The 20,055-nt window shown below is 36.3% G+C and overlaps 1 protein-coding gene across 4 annotated transcripts in view; it reads right to left on the reverse strand.

Annotated features, from left to right (window-relative positions):
- NBEA (neurobeachin) overlaps positions 1-20,055 on the reverse strand; it is a 723,704-nt gene that overhangs the window by 337,561 nt on the left and 366,088 nt on the right. For all 4 annotated transcript variants that reach the window (XM_030818536.1, XM_030818537.1, XM_030818538.1 and 1 more), the window contains one exon: positions 17,274-17,338. In XM_030818536.1, the coding sequence (XP_030674396.1) occupies positions 17,274-17,338 (65 nt within the window). The remainder of the gene's footprint in view (positions 1-17,273; positions 17,339-20,055) is intronic.

Genomic DNA, 20,055 nt, shown 5'->3' on the forward strand with positions numbered 1-20,055 from the left:
TAGATGCTGACTTTTTCAAATGCTTTTCCTACATCTATGACAATGATCGTATATTTGTCTCTTTTGCAGTCTGTTGATGTGGTATATTACATTGATACATATTATTTTTAACAAATAATTTCAATTTTTATTTTAGAATTAGGGGATGCAGGATTGTTACCTGGGTATACTGCATGATGTTGAGGTTTGGGGTACAATTGATCCCATCACCCTGGTAGTGAGAATGGTACCCAACAGATAGTCTTTAAGCCCTTGTCTCCTGCTCTCTCTCCCTCCTCAAGTAGTACCTAGTGTCTATTGTTGCCATCTTTATGTCCACATTTATCCAATGTTTAGCTCACACTTATAAGTAACAACATGTGGTACTTTGTTTTATGTTCCAACTTTAATTTGCATAGGATAATATCATCTAGCTGCATCGACATTGCTGCAAAGAATGTGATTTAATTCCTCTTTATGGCTGCATAGTATTCCATGGATTCCATGGTGTGTACATACCACATTTTCTTTATCCAATCCACCACTGATGGGCACCTAGGTTGATTCTATGCCTTTGCCATTGTGAATAGTGCTGCAATGAACATACGTGTACATGTGTTTTCTTGGTAGAACAATTTATTTTCTTTTGGATATATACCCAGTAATGGGATTGCTGAGTCAAATGGTAGCTCTGTTTTAAGCTCTTTAAGAAATCTCCAAACTGCTTTCCATAGTGGCTGAACTACTTTACATTTCCATGAACAGTATATAAGCATTCCCTTTTCTCCACAGCCTCTCCAGCACCTGCTGTTTTTTTATTTTATAATATCCATTACTCATGGGTGTGAAATGGTATATCATTGTGGTTTTGATTGGCATTTTTCTGATGATTAGTGACGTTGAGCATTTTTTCATGTTTGTTGCTGCTTGTATGTCTTCTTTTTATATTTTTGTTCATGTATCTTGCCCATTTTTAAATGGGGCTATTTGTTTTTTATTGTTGATTTGTTTAAGTTCTTTATAGATTCTGGATATTAGGCCTTGGATGCATGGTTTGTGAATATTTTCTCCCATTCTGTAGGTTTTCTGTTTACTTTGTTGACAGTTACTTTCACTGTGCTGGAGCTTTTAGTTTAACCTTGTCCCACTTGTCAATTTTTGTTTTTGTTGTAATTGCTTTTGAGGACTTACTGAATGGGAAGCATTCCACTTGAGAACTGGAACAAGACATGAATGTTCACTCCTACCACTCCCATCCAACATAGTACTGGAAGTTGTAGCCAGAGAAATTAGGCAAGATAATGAAATAAAAGGCACCCAAATAGAAAAAGAAGAAGCCTAACTATCATAACTTTACTGACAATATGAATCTATAACCTAGAAAACCCTAAAGACTCTGCCAAAAGGCTCCTGGAACTAATAAACAATGTCAGTAAAGTTTCAGGATACAAAATCAATATATAAAAATCAGTAGCATTTCTATACACCAATAACATTCAAGTTTTGAGCCAAATAAGAAATGCAATCCCATTTATAATAGTTCCCCTTTCCCTCCCAAAAATATCTAGGAATACATCTAAGTTGGTGAAAAATCTCTACAAGGATAACTATAAACCACTGCTGAAAGAAATCACAGATGACACAAACAAATGGAAACACATCCAGTGTTCATGGATTGGGAGAATGAATATCATTAAAATAGCCATACTACAGATTCAACACTATTCCTATCAAACTACCAATGTCATTTTTTCACAATTAGAAAAAGTTATTCTGAAATTCATATGGAACTAAAAGAGAGCCTGAATAGCCAAGGCAACCCTAAGCAAGAAGAGCAAAGCCGGAGGCATCATTACATAACTTTAAACTATAAGTCAACAGTAACCAAAAACAGCATGGTGTTGTTGGTACAACACACATACAAACCAATGGAAGGGGATAGAAAACCCAGAGACAAAGCTGCACACCTACAGGCATCTGATTGTCAACAAAGTTGACAACAATAAGCAATGGAGAAAGCACTCATTCAATAAATGGTGCTAGGATAGCTACCTAGCCATACAGGGAAAGTTGAAACTGAACCCCTACCTTTCACCATATATAAAAATTAACTAAAGATAGATTAAAAATTTAAGTTACATTTAATCTCAAAATGTAAGAATCCTAGGAGAAAACACAGGAAATACCATTCTAGACATTAGCTTTGGGAAAAAATTTATGATAAATAGTCTTGAATGTTATATACACTTTGCATTTTGGAGGATCATTACCTTCTGTTCATGATATAATCCTTTTCATATATTGCTAGATTTGATTTGCCAAATCTTGTTAAAAATTATTGCACCTATGCTTATGATGGATATGAGTCTGTAATTTCATTTCTTATTATGTCTTTTTCTGGTGTTGGTATCAGTATTATGATATCTCATAAAAGGAACTATAAAGCATTACCTCCTCTTCTATTTCTGGAAGACTTTCAGCATATTGGTATTATTTATTCTTTAAATAATAATGTTTCATCCCCATTTACCCTTATGTGATTATTATGCATTGTATCCCTGTATCAAAACATCTTACATATCCCATATACATACATCTACTATGTACCCACAAAAACTAAAAATTTTAAAAAATTAAAAAGAAATATTTATTGTTTAACATCAACCCAGTTCTTTAGTAAGTTAAGTCCACTGTTTTTCTTATACTGTTCTACGAATATGGAAATCTAGACTTTGGTATAATTGATTGTTTTGAAGTCTGCTTTATGAGTAATTCTTTTAAAAAAGAAAAATACGTAAAGTTTTCATACTCTTTCTGATACAGAGATTAATGTTGTAAAACCCTATCAGCATTAAGAATTAAGCAAATTACTGGTTAGCACTAAAAAATCAGGAAAACTTTGACTATTTAAATAATATAAACTTCAAAGACAGATTTTATTTTTTACAACTAGAATTAGGACCACACTTGCTTCATTAGATAATGAAACTCATAAGGTACTTTCTGTTGTTCTAAATTTTAATTTTCACCAAAAAAGTCAGGGATGATTTTTTGTTTGCTTGTTTGGATTCCACACATTGTGCTTATACTTGCTTAGGTCCTCTCTCCTAAAAGAAGGCTTCTGCAATCATTATTGCCCACTGAAATATCTCCTTCTAAAGTCATTGACATTTTTATGTCATTTAGTTTGAAAATAGTCATATATTGACTATAATATTTTGGAACTGTTTAATTTTTTTCTGCACATAAATCCTAACCTCTCAATTACGAGTTACTCGTAGATGAGGAATATGTGCAAAATGTATTTATGTCCCTGCTAAAACTAACTACATAATGAGTGTTTTCTGAGTATTTATTCAGGTTTTATTTTTTAAGATATATTGTAATTAATAAATGTTAAGAACTCCAGGAATACATGTTCATGTATTATATTACCTTTGTAATTAAAAAACAGTAACAATAAGTTTTTCTTAATCCTTGTTTGGCTGGGACTGGATTTTTATAAGACACATGTTATAGAAGAAATATTCTGGTTTTTCAAATATTGATCTGCACAACAGGACATGAGGAATATAAATCAGTCATGTGTTCTTATTTTATCAACATATGAACTAATCAGTCCATGTAACTCAATATTCTAATTCTCCTGGCATTTTGGGACTCTTGCATAAGCTAAAATCTATGACACAGGTCATGCCTGTATTCTTGTCCTATCTGTCCTGCTCATCTTATCTCCTCACTTCTCACCTTTGGTGTATCCTTTGGCCACGTGCACAACATCTATACCTTCATGTTAGTGTAGCCCCTGTTAGTTCACTTCTACCTGCATCCGTTATTTCACAATACACCAGCCACAAATGCAAAGGCCAACCCTAGGCTCTTCTATTGCCAAGTTGATCTTACCTATCAGAATATTATGGAAATTAAATAAAAGTTTTCAAATAAAGACATAGATTATGTAAATCTTGACTGGCTTTTGTATGCAATGAGTAAACCAAGAACAAAAAAAAATATGATATGTGTCTCTAAGAAATAAGAAATGGAAAAATATGGCATAGAAATGAATACACCAAAATAGGTAACTTTCTCATTGATTCACTTTTTAAATGTTATGTTTCTTAATGTAATAAGGAGAAAAGTATATTTAAACTTGTGCTCAGAAGAGAAAAAAATACGCATACATATGTAGATATATTTTAAACACGGTTAAAAATGTGATTTAGGCTGGGCATGGTGGCTCATGCATGTAATCCCAGCACTTTGGGAGGCTGAGGCAGGTGGATCACTTAATTTCAGGAGTTCGAGACCAGACTGGGCAACATGGCAGAACCCCATCTCTACAAAAAATACAAAATGCAGCTGGGCATGGTGGCTCGTGCTTATAGTCCCAGATACTTGGGAGGCTGAGTTGGGAGGATCGCTTGAGCCTTGGAAATGGAGGTTGCAGTGAGCCAAGATCATGCCACTGCACTCCAACCTGGATGACAGAGTGAGACCCTGTCTCAAAAAACAAAATATAATTCAAATACAATTTATGATCACAAATTTTGAAATATATTTCCTTATTACTTGAAATCTAACCATTATTAAATGGGACTTTAGTTTTAGATAAATAACATTTTATTTATCATCAATGTCTAAGGTTATATGTATAAATCAGAAATACTATTTAAGATGTATGCAGGTAATTTTGTAAAAGTCATGTTTCATATATGAAACTCCATATGTTTATTAACTAATTAGATGTATAAAGTGAATAAAAGAGTGGCAAAAAAGGAGCATGGGGGGTTAGCTGGCAAGATGGCCGAATAAGAACAGCTCCAGTCTGCAGCTCTTAGCGAGATAAACCCAGAAGGCGGGTGATTTCTGCATTTCCAACTGAGGTACCCAGCTCATCTCATTGGGATGACTAGACAGTGGGTGATTGGACTGGTTAGACAGTGGGTGCAGTCCACGGGGGGTGAGCTGAAGCAGGGTGGGGCATCGCCTCACCTGGGAAGCACAAGGGGTCAGGGAACTCCCTACCCTAGCCAAGGGAAGCCGTGAGGGACTGTGCCATGGGGAATGGTGCACTCTAGCCCAGATACTACACTTTTCCCACAGTCTTTGCAACCCACAGACCAGGAGATTTTCTTGGGTGCCTACATCACCAGGGCCCTGGGTTTCAAGCACAAAACTGGGCAGCCATTTGGGCAGACACTGAGCTAGCTGCAGTTTTTTTTCACATCCCAGTGGCGCCTGGAATGCCAGCGAGACAGAACCGTTCACTCCCCTGCAAAGGGGGCCGAAGCCAGGAAGCCAGGTGGTCTAGCTCATCAGATCCCACCCCAACAGAGCTCAGCAAGCTAAGATCCACTGGCTTGAAATTCTCGCTGCCGGCACAGCAGTCTGAAGTCGACCTGGGTGCCTCCAGCGTGGTGGAGGGAGGGGCGTCCACCACTACTGAGGCTTGAGCAGGCGGTTTTCCCTGCATAGTGTAAACAAAGCCACCGAGAAGTTCCAAATGGGCAGAGCCCTCCACAGCTCAGCAAAGCCACTGTAGCCAGACCGCCTCTCTAGATTCTTCATCTCTGGGCACAGTATCTCTGAAAGAAAGGCAGCAGCCCCAATGAGGGGCTTATAGATAAAACTCCCATCTTTCTGGGACAGAGCACCTGGGGAAAGGGGCGGCTGCGGGTGCAGCTTCAGCAGACTTAAATGTTCCTGCCCACTGGCTCTGAAAAGAGCAGCAGATCTCCAAGCACAGTGCTTGAGCTCTGCTAAGGGACACACTGCCTCCTCAAGTGGGTCACTGACCACCGTGCTTCCTGACTGAAGGAAACACCTCCCAGCAGGGGTCAAGAGACACCTCATACAGGAGAGCTCCAGCCGGCATATGGCAGGTGCCACTCTGGGAAAAAGCTTCCAGAGGAAGGAACAGGCAGTAATCTTTGCTGTTCTGCAGCCTCTGCTGGTGATACCCAGGCAAACAGGGACTGGAGTGGACCTCCAGCAAACTCCAGCAGACCCGCAGCAGAGGTCTGACTCTTAGAAGGAAAACTAACAAACAGAAAGGAATAGCATCCACATCAACAAAAAGTATGCCCACTCAAAAACCCCATCTGAAGGTCAACAACATCAAAGACCAAAGGCAGATAAATCCACGAAGATGAGCAAAAACCAGCTGAAAAGGCTGAAAATTCCAAAAACCAGAATGCCTCTTCTCCAAAGGATCACAACTCCTCGCCAGCAGGGGAACAAAACTGGATGGAGAATGAGTTTGACAAATTGACAGAAGCAGGCTTCAGAAGGTGGGCAATAACAAACTCCTCTGAGCTAAAGGAGCATGTTCTAACCCAATGCAAGGAAGCTAAGAATCTTGAAAAAATGTTGGAGGAATTGCTAACTAGAATAACCGGTTTAGGGAAGAACATAAATGATCTGACAGAGCTGAAAAACACAACACGAGAACTTCATGAAGCATACACAAGTATCAATAGCCGAATACATCAAGCAGAAGAAAGGATATGAGAGATTGAAGATCAACTTAATGAAATAAAGTGTGAAGACATGATTAGAGAAAAAGAATTAAAAGCAGTGAACAAAGCCTCCAAGAAATGTGGGACTATGTGTAAAGACAAAACCTGCGTTTGACTGGTGTACCTGGAAGTGATGGGGAAAACGGAACCAAGTTAGAAAACACTCTGCAGGATATTATGCAGGAGAACTTCCCCAACCTAGCAAGACAGGCCAACATTCAAATTCAGGAAATACAGAGAATGCAACAAAGATACTCCTCAAGAAGAGCAACCCCAAGACACATAAACTTCAGATTCACAAAGGTTGAAATGAAGGAAAAAATGTTAAGGGCAGTGAGGAAGAAAGTTCAGGTTACCCCAAAGGGAAGCCCATCAGACTAACAGTGGATCTCTCTGCAGAAACCCTACAAGCCAGAAGAGAGTGGAGGCAAATATTAAACATTCTTAAAGTAAAGAATTTTCAACTCATAATTTCATATCCAGTCAAACTTAGCTTCATAAGCAAAGGAGAAATAAAATCCTTTACAGAAAAGCAAATGCTGAGAGATTTTGTCACCACCAGGTCTGCCTTGCAAGAGCTCCTGAAGGAAACACCAAATATGGAAAAGAAACACTGGTACCAGCCACTGCAAAAATATACCAAATTGTAAAGTCTATCGACACTATGAAGAAACTGCATCAACTAATGGGCAAATTAAGCAGCTAGCATCATAATGACAGGATCAAATTCACACATAACAATATTAACCTTAAATGTAAATGGGCTAAATGCCCCAATTAAAAGACACAGACTGGCAAAGTTGATAAAGAGTCACGACCCATCAGTGTGCTGTACTCAGGAGACCCATCATATGTGCAAAGTCACACATAGACTCAAAATAAAGGGATGGGAGATTATTAACCAAGCAAATGGAAAGCAAAAGAAAAAAGCAGGGGTTGCAATCGTAGTCTCTGATAAAACAGACTTCAAGCCAACAAAGATCAAAAGAGACAAAGAAGGGCATTATGTAATGGTAAAGGGATCAATGCAACAAGAAGAGCTAACTATCCTAAATATATATGCACCCAATACAGGAGCACCCAGATTCATAAAGCAAGTTCTTAGAGACTTACAAAGAGACTTAGACTCCTACGCAATAATAGTGGGAGACTTTAACACCCCACTGTCAATATTAGACATATCAATGAGAGAAAATTAACAAGGATGTTCAGGACTTAAATTCGGCTCTGGACCAAGTGGACCTAATAGACATCTACAGAACTCTCCACCCCTAATGGATAGAATTTACATTTTTCTCAGCACCACACTGCACTTATTCTAAAATTGACTGCATAATTGGAAGTAAAATACTCCTCAGCCAATGCAAAAGAATGGACATCATAACAGTCTCTCAGACCACAGTGCAATCAAATTAGAACTCAGGATTAAGAAACTCATTCAAAACCGCACGACTACATGGAAACTGAAAAATCTGCTCCTGAATGACTACTGGGTAAATAACGAAATGAAGGCTGAAATAAATAAGTTCTTTGAAACCAATGAGAACAAAGACACAATGTATCAGAATCTCTGGGACGCAGCTAAAGCAGTGTTTAGAGGGAAATTTATAGCACTAAATGCCCATAATAGAAAGTGGGAAAGATCTAAAATCAACACCCTAACATCACAATTGAAAGAACTAAAGAAGCAAAAGCAAACAAATTCAAAAGCTAGCAGAAGACAAGAAATAACTAAGATCAGAGCAGAACTGTAGGAGATAGAGACACAAAAAACCCTTCAAAAAAATCAGTGAATCCAGGAGCTGGTTTTTGAAAAGATTAACAAAATAGACAGACCATTAGCCAGAATAATAAAAAAGAGAACAGAGAAGAATCAAATAGACACAGTAAAAATTGATAAAGAAGATATCACACTGATCCTACAGAAATACAGACTACCATCAGAGAATACTATAAACACCTCTATGCAAATAAACTAGAAAATCTAGAAGAAATAGATAAATTCCTGGACACATACACCCTCCCAAGACTAAACCAGGAAGAAGTCGAATCTCTGAATAGACCAATAACAAGTTCTGAAATTGAAGCTGTAATAGCCTACCAACAACAAAAAAAGCCCAGGACCAGACAGATTCACAGCCAAATTCCACCAGAGGTACAAAGAGGAGCTGGTACCATTCCTTCTGAAACTATTCCAAACGGTAGGAAAAGAGGAACTCCTCCCTAACTCATTTTATGAGGCCAGCATCATCCTGATACCAAAACCTGGCAGAGACACAACAAAGTAAGAAAATTTCAGGCCAATATCCCTGATGAACATCAATGCAAAAATCCTCAATAACATACTGGCAAACAGAATCCAGCAGCACATCAAAAAGCTTATCCACCATGATCAAGTTGGCTTCATCCCTGGGATGCAAAGCTGGTTCAACACATGCAAATCAATAAATGTAATCCATCACATAAACAGAAACAATGACAAAAACCACATGATTATCTCAGGAGAGGTCAAAAAGGCCTTTGATAAAATTCAACACCCCTTCAAGCAAAAAAGTCTCAACAAACTAGGTCTTGATGGAACGTATCTCAAAATAATAAGAGCTATTTATGACAAACCCACAGCCAATATCATACCAAATAGGCAAAAGCTGGAAGCATTCCCTTTGAAAACCAGCACAAGACAAGGATGCCCTCTCTCACCACTCGTCTTCAACATAGTATCAGAAGCTCTGGCCAGGGCAATCAGGCAAGAGAAAGAAATAAAGGGTATTCAAATAGGAAGAGAGAAAGTCAAATTGTTTCCATTTGCAGATGACATGATTATATATTTAGAAAACTCCATCGTCTCAGCCTCAAATCTTAAGCTGATAAGCAACTTCAGCAAAGTCTCAGGATACAAGATCAATGTGCAAAAATCACAGGCATTCCTGTACACCAGTAACAGACAAACAGAGAGCCAAATCATGAGTGAACTCCCATTCACCACTGCTACTAAGATAATAAAATACCTAGGAATACAACTCACAAGGGATGTGAAAGACCTCTTCAAGGAGAACTACAAACCACTGCTCAAGGAAATAAGAGAGAACACAAACAAATGGAAAGACACTCCATGCTCATGGATAGGAAGAATCAATATTGTGAAAATGGCCATACTGCCCAAAGTAATTTATAGATTCAGTGCTATCCCCATCAAGCTACCATTAACTTTCTTCACACAATTAGAAAAAACTACTTTCAATTTAATATGGAACCAAAAAAGAGCCTGTATAGCCAAGACAATCCTAAGAAAAAAGAACAACGCTGGAGGCATCATGCTACCTGACTTCAAACTATACTACAAGGCTACAGTAACCAAAACAGCATAGTACTGGTACCAAAACAGATATATAGATCAAAGGAATAGAACAGAGGCCTCAGAAATAATGCCACACATCTACAACCATCTGATGTTTGACAAACCTGTCAACAATCAAGCAATGGGGAAAGGATTCCGTATTTAATAAATGGTGCTGGGAAAACTGGCTAGCCAGAGGCAGAAAGCTATAACTGGACCCCTTCCTTACACCTTATACAAAAATTAACTCAAGATGGATTAAAGACTTAAACGTAAAACCACAAAAACCCTAGAAGAAAACCTAGGCAATGCCTTTCAGGACATAGGCATGGGCAAAGACTTCACGACTAAAACACTGAAAGCAATGGCAACAAAAGCCAAAATTGACAAATGGGATCTAAGGAAACTAATGAGCTTCTGCACAGCAAAAGAAACTATCATCACAGGGAACAGGCAACCTACAGAATGGGAGAAAATTTTTGCAATCTATCCATCTGACAAAGAGCTAATATCCAGAATCTACAAGGAACTTAAACAAATTTACAAGAAAAAAAACCAGAAAACCCCATCAAAAAGTGGGCAAAGGATATGAACAGATACTTCTCAAAAGATGTCATTTATGTGGCCAACAAGTATACGAAAAAAAACTCATCATCACTCGTCCTTAGAGAAATGCAAATCAAAACCACAATGAGATACCATCTCACACCATTTAGAATGGCGATCATTTAAGTCAGGAAACAACAGATCCTGGAGAGGATGTGGAGAAATAGGAACACTGTTACACTGTTGGTGGGAGTGTAAATTAGTTCAACCATTGTGGAAGACAGTGTGGCCATTCCTCAAGGATCTAGAACCAGAAATACCATTTGACCCAGCAATCCCATTACCGGGTATATACCCAAAGGATTATAAATCATTCTACTATAAACATGCATGCACACATATGTTTACTGCAGCACTGTTGACAATAGGAAAGACTTGGAACTAACCTAAATGCCCATCAATGATAGACTGTATAAAGAAAATGTGGCATATATACACCATGGAATACTATGCAGCCATAAAGTAAGGATGAGTTCATGTCCTTTGCAGGGACATGGATGAAGCCGGAAACCATCATTCTCAGCAAACTAACACAGGAACAGAAAACCAAACACCGCATGTACTCACTCATAAGTGGAAGTTGACAATGAGAACACATGGACTCAGGGAGGGGAACATCACACACTGGGGCCTGTTTGGGGGTGGAGGACTAGAGGAGGGATAGCATTAGGAGAAATACCTAATGTAGGTGACAGGTTGATGGGTGCAGTAAACCACCATGGCACGTGTATACCTATGTAACAAACCTGCATGTTCTGCCCATGTATCTACAACTTAAAGTATAATATTAGAAAATAATAATAATTAAAAAAGAATGTTAAAGAAAACCTGGCATAGGTCAGATTTTATAAGAAAACACATGGAAAAGAAACTTCTGTTTTCCAGCAGCTTCCACAGATTACTGGCTCCAAATTAAACCAGAATGTCTACTTTAGGAAATAGTTTCTTATTTTATAGCTTTGGAAGTTTTTTTTGGTTTGTTTTATTTTTAAATACAGTTTTTGCCAAATCAAAGACATAAGAGACATAAACTCAAGCAAACCAATGCTTGTTGGTTAAAATATTAACTAGCATTTGTTAAATTAAAGAATACATTCAAATTGGTGCCATATAATCACTAAAAAAGTATATACTTGGATGCAATATGCTTCTCCTCTTAAAAACCTAAGAAATGCCTGGTGTATATTTTCCCATATTCTAAAGGACAAAACAAAAAATCAGAATCTTGAGAGCTCTAGCTTAAATTCAGTGCTAAACACAAATATGATCTGTTCTTTTCTGATGAATATTTAAAAATTAAATTCTATATTCTTTCAAAAGAGTGACAAAGGTTTATTTCAGGCAAATGATTAATTTATTTAAAAAGATCACTCAAATTCTGTATTTTAAATAAGTACTTCCTATTTGCCTTATTCTTCAATGCATATTTTAATAATTCAAATTCCAATCATTATTGCCAAGATATTACAGGCAATTTTACATCCCATTAACCTTGCTTTGTTTTAATTTTAAAGATCCTTTGTTAGATTCCTTTAAATGATCCAGGGTATAATTTCACCCTGTCCTAGGGAGTACTTTAATTCAGATGCACATTCATCAACTGTTTTTGTCCTGTTAATTGTAGACAACTGCACAATTGCTTTCTCCAGCTATGATTGATGAATTGTATTCATGAGTGTAGCTGTTAAGTAGGATAAACATTTATAATAATTTCTACTTAAAGATTTTTATCTTCATTCCCATAAGGACAAATTAAAGACTGATATTCTAACAACCCAAATAAAGTCAATTTTTAAATATTTCATATTAAACCATATGAAAAAGTTGTAAAAATGTTATATGTGCATGCAAATGGGATAAAAGCATGTATAAAATATCTAATTTGTGCTTCACACATAATGGACATCAACATACAGTAGGAAGACAAACAGAGTAATTTTGGGCTTTTTACTGGAACTGCATCCCAGCTACCTAAATATGACTTTTTGAACCAGTAGTCTCAGTTCATGTTTGTGAAAGAGAAAAGTCTAAACTGAAAGAAATGATCCAAACTAAAGGTGGGAGTAATCAAAATTCTGAATACATATTATATGCAAGAACAAAAGTAAAAACTTCCATTTTAAGGACTTATAGCACCTGTAATAAATATCATATATATTATTTTGAACTTTCACGGAAACTGAGCAAGAAAGGTGCTACAGTATTCTACAGATGAGAAACAATGTCAGAGGAAGATTATTACTTGCCTGCAGTCTAACAGCTTATCAATGGGAGAACTGATATTTGAGCTCAGTAGAATTAACATATGGATACTATGTATTATACTATGCATTGTGGAATAGCCATAAAAAATCCACTACAAATAAACACTATAGATAGGTAAATATAAATCAGGGAAAAATTGAGGTACTGGGAGAACAGAGAAAGGTACCTAATCCAGATTAGGGGTAGGAAGGGGTTGGTCCTCAGTGAAAAGATTATTTTCACTGAAGTAAGAGAAGCCAATGTCTTAAAGCAAATGCCTATCTTCTCTGAACTGTGAACTGCTGAAGAAAACATTACACTATCAAAGACAGCAACCTCAATTGGCTCCTCCAAGTTGCCTGGCAAGCCTCTGAGGTTTCTTTAGTTTTTTCTCTTCTCTATTCTTTTATAATCGCTATATTCAGTATTCTTTACTTTCCTAAAGATACTATATACCCTCTCCCAATTTCTTTTATTCTCAGCAAATGACCCTCCCTGCCACTTCATAGATAGAAGGCATCATATGAAATCTCTTCTGAATTCTGCCACCAATTTAATTGTCTTCATCCTTTCTCAGTGCTCTTCCACTAAAGGCCAATCCTTCTGTCTCAATGCACCCCTCTCAGAGAGTTTATGCTGTCAATATTGCCTTCTTTCCCTCCCACCATATTGCTTTTTTCCATCAAAATTGAAAAATAGGTTCTTCTTTCTAAAAAGTAACCCCTCTCTCCAAATTTAAACCTTATTCACCTACAGCAACCACTCTATCTTTCCCCTTCTTGGCCAAATTTCTTTAGAGAAGTACTTGCTGTCTGTATTTCATTTTGGGCTAGCTCTTCAACTCAAAGCAACCTGGCTTCTGTTCCTCTACTCTAGGTAAATCATCACTTTTTCAAAAAATACCTCTCTCAGTTGCCTGCTCCCATAGCACCCTCTAGTTGTCCTTCACATATTTATTAAACTTGCAATTACTTAATCCAAGGCTGTTGCCCCCACTAGACTGTAAGCTCTAATAGGGTAGGATTTGGATCTACACCCAGCTTCTTTAGCACACAGGTGTTCACCAGCATTAAGTTTGGATGAGATCATCATGACCTCCTTGTGGCTGAACCCAGTGGTCCCTTTAGTACTAACTTAAAAATCCTCTTTTTGACCATACATTCTTCCTTAAACATTCTACTCACCATTCTGTTCTTTATGCTTTCAATAAATACTCATTTAACATGGCAAATAAATAAATATTTCATTAGCATGCTAACTATATGCTAGGCACTATTCCAGAATATAGAGATATAGCAGCAAATAAGACAATGAATAAGACACAAGATCTTAAGGAAAACACATTTTAGCAGGAGAAATAGATGTAAACAAGCAAACAGAGCAGATCATTTGAGATGATGTTATTATGTGTTAAAAGAGGATTATGTCATGGGAGTGTAACAACTGTATAAGACAGTCAGGGGAGCCTCTGTGAGAGGGTGGCATTTAAGCTGATTCCTCAAAGATAAGAAACAACCAACCGTGTCAAGATGCGGGAGAAGAGGATTCCCAGCAGAAACAGGAGTAAAAGCAGGGTCTCTGGTTCTCCACACACTCTATTCACTCTCTCTGAGCATCACATCTGTATCCTTTCTACAGTTTACCACGAACAACCTGGAGACTCATAAGTCTAAATCTCCATGCCAGCTCTCTCTTTGGAGAGCTCAATACTCAAACGCCCATGCCTATTGAACATCTCCACCTGGATATTTCACTGGTACCACAAGTTCAGTGTAACCCAAAAGTGAAAAACTCTCAACTCAAACCTCACTTTCTGTACTCTCCTAGCCAAGTGAATTACACTTACACTGTAAACTATTAGTTACTAAAGCTGACATCAAAATATCCTTGATTCCTTCTTTCCCTTCTTCCATCCAATATATTAGCAACCATAGTGACTTAATTTCCAAAACATACTTCAGACTTGTTCACTTCTTCCATCCTCACAGCCACTATTAGTCCATGACACCATATTCTTCAACAAGATTACTGAACCTCAGATTGGTATTGCTTCAACTCCTGAGCCTGTGGAACCCTCTACATTGCAGGCTACACCTACACATTTTCAGTTATTCTCCAGTATCCTTTGCACAGCTTCGTGGCATGACCTTTGCCAATGACCTGTGCCTCCATGTGGCTGGCATACAACATGCATTTAAATAGCTGCTGGCTGACTGAAAACAGCTCTCCACAACATGTCTCACTATTCTCTTGCCCCTAGTCCTCTGCACTATACAATTCCCTCTGCCAATAATTGTATTTCTACTTTCTTTCCTCACTTGGCTATCTCCTAATGATCTCTCAAAGGGCATTTGTTTGGGTAAGTACTCTTTTGAAAACCTTGATAATCCCACCACTCAGTGGAATGCATCCCTCCAGACTAGGTAAAGTATTCTGTGGTATGACTGCATCATTACCTATACCACTTTTATCACAGTATCCTTGTATTATTGTATGTGTTCATCTAATGTTTGCCTTTCCCCAAGAAACTGGAACCATTTATATCTTATTCCTAACTCTATTCCTAACTCTTATAATAGTATTTGACATGTAGTGGGTGCTGAACAGACATTTGCTGCACTCATGCATACATGATTTGTGCTTACATATTTACAGCTATTCATATTTGAATCCTTCTTCCAAAATCATTTTTATTTGGAAGAACGAGTCCTATGAAGAGTAGAAACAGAAATTTAGGAGAGCACAGAGAACATCATGGACAGAATTTCAGAGATTATTATAAGTTGAATTTTTTTTTTGGCAGGGGGACAAAGTCTCACTCTCATCGCCCAGGCTGGAGTGCAATGGCACGATCTTGGCTCACTGCAACCCCCACCTCCCAGGCTCAAGCGATTCTCCTGCCTCAGCCTCCTGAGTGGCTGGGATTACAGGCACCTGCCACCACATCCAGCTAATTTTTGTATTTTTAGTAGAGACGGGGTTTCACCATGTTGGCCAGACTGGTCTCAAACTCCTGACCTCAGGTGATTCACCCAACTTGGCCTCCCAAAGTGCTGGGATTACAGGCGTGAGCCACTGCACCCAGCCTAGATTGAAATTTTTTTTTAAATTGTGACTACTTTCTTTATTTCTAACCTTTCCTAATATAAAGCAGACCCCAAATTCTACCACTGACTGATAAAAGCATCATCAGAAGCCTAAAATCTCTGATATTAGCAAATTTTCCACCCCCTTCCTTTTCTAAGCCTATTACTATAATCTTAAGTGTTTAGAGGTTCAATTCTGATAACTCTTAGGAGAGTTATTGATAATAATAATTATATATATATTTTTACTTCGCAGTTGAAACAAAATAATTGTGGATATGTCATTGAGAGTTATTTCTAAAACTGAAATGACAATGATTAGCCTTAGCAAATAGTTTTTTTCTGTTTATTCATCACCTAAAAACGGATAATTATTATTAGCAACTCCTATCACAATGAAACTCTGTAAGACATAGTGAGTGCTGTTATGTAAAATACTATTTGTGTTATAAAAGAAAACTGATATTTTCCTGCATCTTTGGTGTGGCAGTGAATGCAAAGCTTATTTTAAATTTTAGATCTCCACTACTGGCTAACATGATGAGGTCACAAAATATCAAAATGAGAAATATAAAATAAGATAAATTGTTATAAAAACAGAAGATATTTCTCAAAATACAATACGGTGATGGAAAAAATGAATAATACTAAGTGATATTTAACTTTTAAAAATTGGGTATCTACACCATATAGAAACTAATTTTCAAGGACTATTCTTTCATGACTCCCCTACTTGAAAAGATAAGTTTTATACACAGTAAGCATTATTTCCTCTTAATCTAATGAAAGCTGGTTTCAAATATGAAATAAATAGGTCACGCCAAATAATCATCATATTCCAAAGAATGCACTATATCATACAAGAAATTCAAGTTGTAAAGTCTGCAGGTCTTGGGCTGATAGAAGTTATATATGTCACATGGTGACAGCTACGTCTGTTTTAATGTGTCCACTGCCAATAAAGCACTGCAAAAATAACAATTAACAACTATTTACCACAAAATGGTAAATATAATAATGGGTTCAAATGTAATTTTACTTATTGTTTTAATAATAGAATATATAAATTTCTAACCGAGACAGATATATTTGCTATATTTAATATCCCTCACATTTTCAGCTGGACATTGAATGCATGACATGTTCAGATAAAACTGTTTCACATGGACTGAGGAGAAGCTGAAAACAGATGGACTGGCAGATGGGATTGCAGATTGGGTTCACTTGATCTGTGTAAAACAACTTTACTTCTCAGTAAAATGTACTTCAGATCTTACCAAACCTTATGAAGTTTGTCCCTTTATTTCATGCACGGCTTTTTCTTCAAAAATAAATGTTTAGCATTTTAAACTTTGTTAAAGATTAATTAAGTACCTGTGTGATAAATCATGTAACTAAAATATATTTTCTTCTACATTTTTGGAACAGATGGTAGGAAAGAGCAATTGCCTAGTGGAATAAAATGTACACTGACTAGTTGTCCAAAATTGTAAAATTAATTACCTTCCTTCATTGATGAGCTCAATAAATGCAAGTCCTGCATTCTTCTGAATAGAGTTTTGCCATTCCTAAAAGGAGAAACCAAAACAAACGTGAGAAAAGTGAACATTTAATGAAAGTAACATCTGGTTTAAGGATCATGTTGATGTTGTTAATAACTTCCACATTATATTATTTCCAAATGTCTTTACAAGATTTTGTAACAAATATTATTTTGTAAAAAATCAAATTTTAGTTTTATCACTTAGTTTAGAAGGTGCTTTTGATTCACCAGAAAATTTCAGGCTAGATGCAAACTGAGACGGAAAGTGAGACTGCAGGTATAGGGGGCTCTCAGCACAAAGCTTCTTTCTAAAAAACAGCAAATGACCAAAAGAGACCTAATGTGACTATACAAGGACTAGAAATATTTGGGATAGAAAACTTTAGCTCCTCATATAGAAATTTTACATGAAGATAATAAAATGAATACTAGAAATATAAACTATCAGAAACATAAACGTATTTAAATTGACTTGGAAGTGCAACGTTCTAGTTATATGTACATTCCAAATTACTTAATGCTAATTATTTAATGTTAATTAGAAAAAAGTTACAAATTAACTTTTTTGAAATTTGTAAAAAAAAATAGTAAACCTATGGCTAAATATGTAATAGATAACTATGTAATCTCTCTTTGCTAATTTAGATTATATTTGTGAATTTGGCAGTTCTCAAGGTAAGGGTCATCATTATGAACATAAGTGATTATAATGAAGTATTTTGGATTAGAAAAGCATATGCTTATTTTATGCTCTTCCTAAAGCACATTTAGAATATAATTTGTATACTGTTTTTGGTTTATGCTAGTGATTTCTATTTTTGGGGTTTTAAACACATACATATTCTGGGGTTTTAAATATATATATTTGGGGTTAAATATATATATAGGGGTTTCAAATATGTGTGTGTGTGTGTGTGTGTGTGTGTGTGTGTGTGCATATGTATATCTCTCTCTGGTAAATAGCAGTGTTTTGGATTGAAAATTATATCCCTTCCAATGGTTCTAAAACTAAATACTCCTCAAAGTTCCCTAATGCATTTTAATAGAAAAATCTTTATTGACCAGTCATGGCCCTCCTCTATAGATTTTTTCCCCCCATGATTTTTCTAATAAGGTGTTGGTTGTACAGAGGTGATCAGCTGCCCTGGCCATGGGTTCAGCTTCACAAAAAACACAGTCTCTCTATCAACCCTTCACTCTACTCCTGATCCCTTTCCCTTTAAAGGCTTTGCACTGATTCTGAAAATAAATATGGTCCCCAAAAGTAGGTACTTGTGTATATATAAATATTCTTTGCTCTAAGTAAATGTGTGCTGAATTATAGAATAACAAATCCTGAATCACCCAAGGAGAGAAAATCAACAACTAGTGAAAAGAGATATGGTAACTTGGGGATAGTACAAAGCCACTCGGTTCTAGCTATCATAACCTTTAACTAAAATTTATCCAAATGATAAGATTGCTATTCCATTGTACAGAACTTACTGAAACTTTCAAACCATTTCTGTATAAAACAATTACAGGAAATTTCTTTTCCCAAATTTTTACAAAATTTAAAGCCTCTTTATTATTCTCATTCTATATTCTGTATTTATTGGAAATCAGGATCCTACAAAATATGTACATTTCTCAGAAATACTTCATATTCATTGGGATATTAACTCAAAGAGAAAACTGATTTTTACATAAGTAGACCCATGCCACTATGAAGACTAGATTCTTACAACTTCTTACACATGATTTTCTGTGATAGTGTTTGTACACTAAGACTCTTTAGTCACCATAAACTTCTAATATAAATAAGGTTTTTCGGTAAGATATTTCACAGAGTACATATCTAGGTATTACATGTGCATCCCAAATTATGCCTTGTCTAAAAAAATCAAGAGAAAATTATCTTTCAATCAATCTAAAATTATATGGAATCTGCATACAGCCCATGAGATGTACTAATTTACAACCTTTGATGGAGGAACAGTAGAAGTAAGTCTGAGCTAAGCTAAGGACATTACAGTTTAAAGTTTGAGAAAGCCAATGAAAGTATATGATCACAGGACTTCATTCAGTAAATCAGTGTTTTAGAACAGTAATTTGTCAGTTTTGAGCAAGAGGAAATTGTAGGAGATTGTTGTTACATGCCTTTCCACAAGAGAAATATTAGAAGTCTAAATGAGTATTTCAAAAAGGGAATAAAAAATAAGAGATGTTACAAAGAAGAGATGCCAAGATTAGATGAGAATCTGAATTTAAGAGCTGATGTAGAGAAGTTGAGATAAAAAAAATTATTAAGTTTTCAATGTAGATGACTAGGGTAATGGTAATATTATTATGAAAATACTGAAGAATTCATTTGGGGAAAACCACAAACACTGTTGTCTGAATTTGTTGGATTTACAGTGGCAATGGTATATCAAAAAAGAATGTGAAATTTGGAATTATTTACATAGAAATATTGAGTAAGGCATTAACATTAGGCAAAGTCTCCTAAGAAGTACAAACAAAACGAGGATCAAATATCTAGGCTTAGAAGGTATTCCTAGGCTGGAAAGGATTCACATTTTTAAGACTGCAAAAAGAGGCAATTGAAAGGGACAGAAAAAGATCTATCAAAATTTAAGAACAGAAGCAGAATATTATAGCATTATTTGAAAGAAAACACTCCACGTACATACACTGCCTCAGGAAAACAGAAAGATAAAGGACCCTTTAATGACAAATATTACTTTCAAAGTCACTACCTAT

The sequence above is a fragment of the Nomascus leucogenys genome, chromosome 9 (assembly GCF_006542625.1).
Source record: "Nomascus leucogenys isolate Asia chromosome 9, Asia_NLE_v1, whole genome shotgun sequence".
In the NCBI taxonomy this organism is placed as follows: domain Eukaryota; kingdom Metazoa; phylum Chordata; class Mammalia; order Primates; family Hylobatidae; genus Nomascus; species Nomascus leucogenys.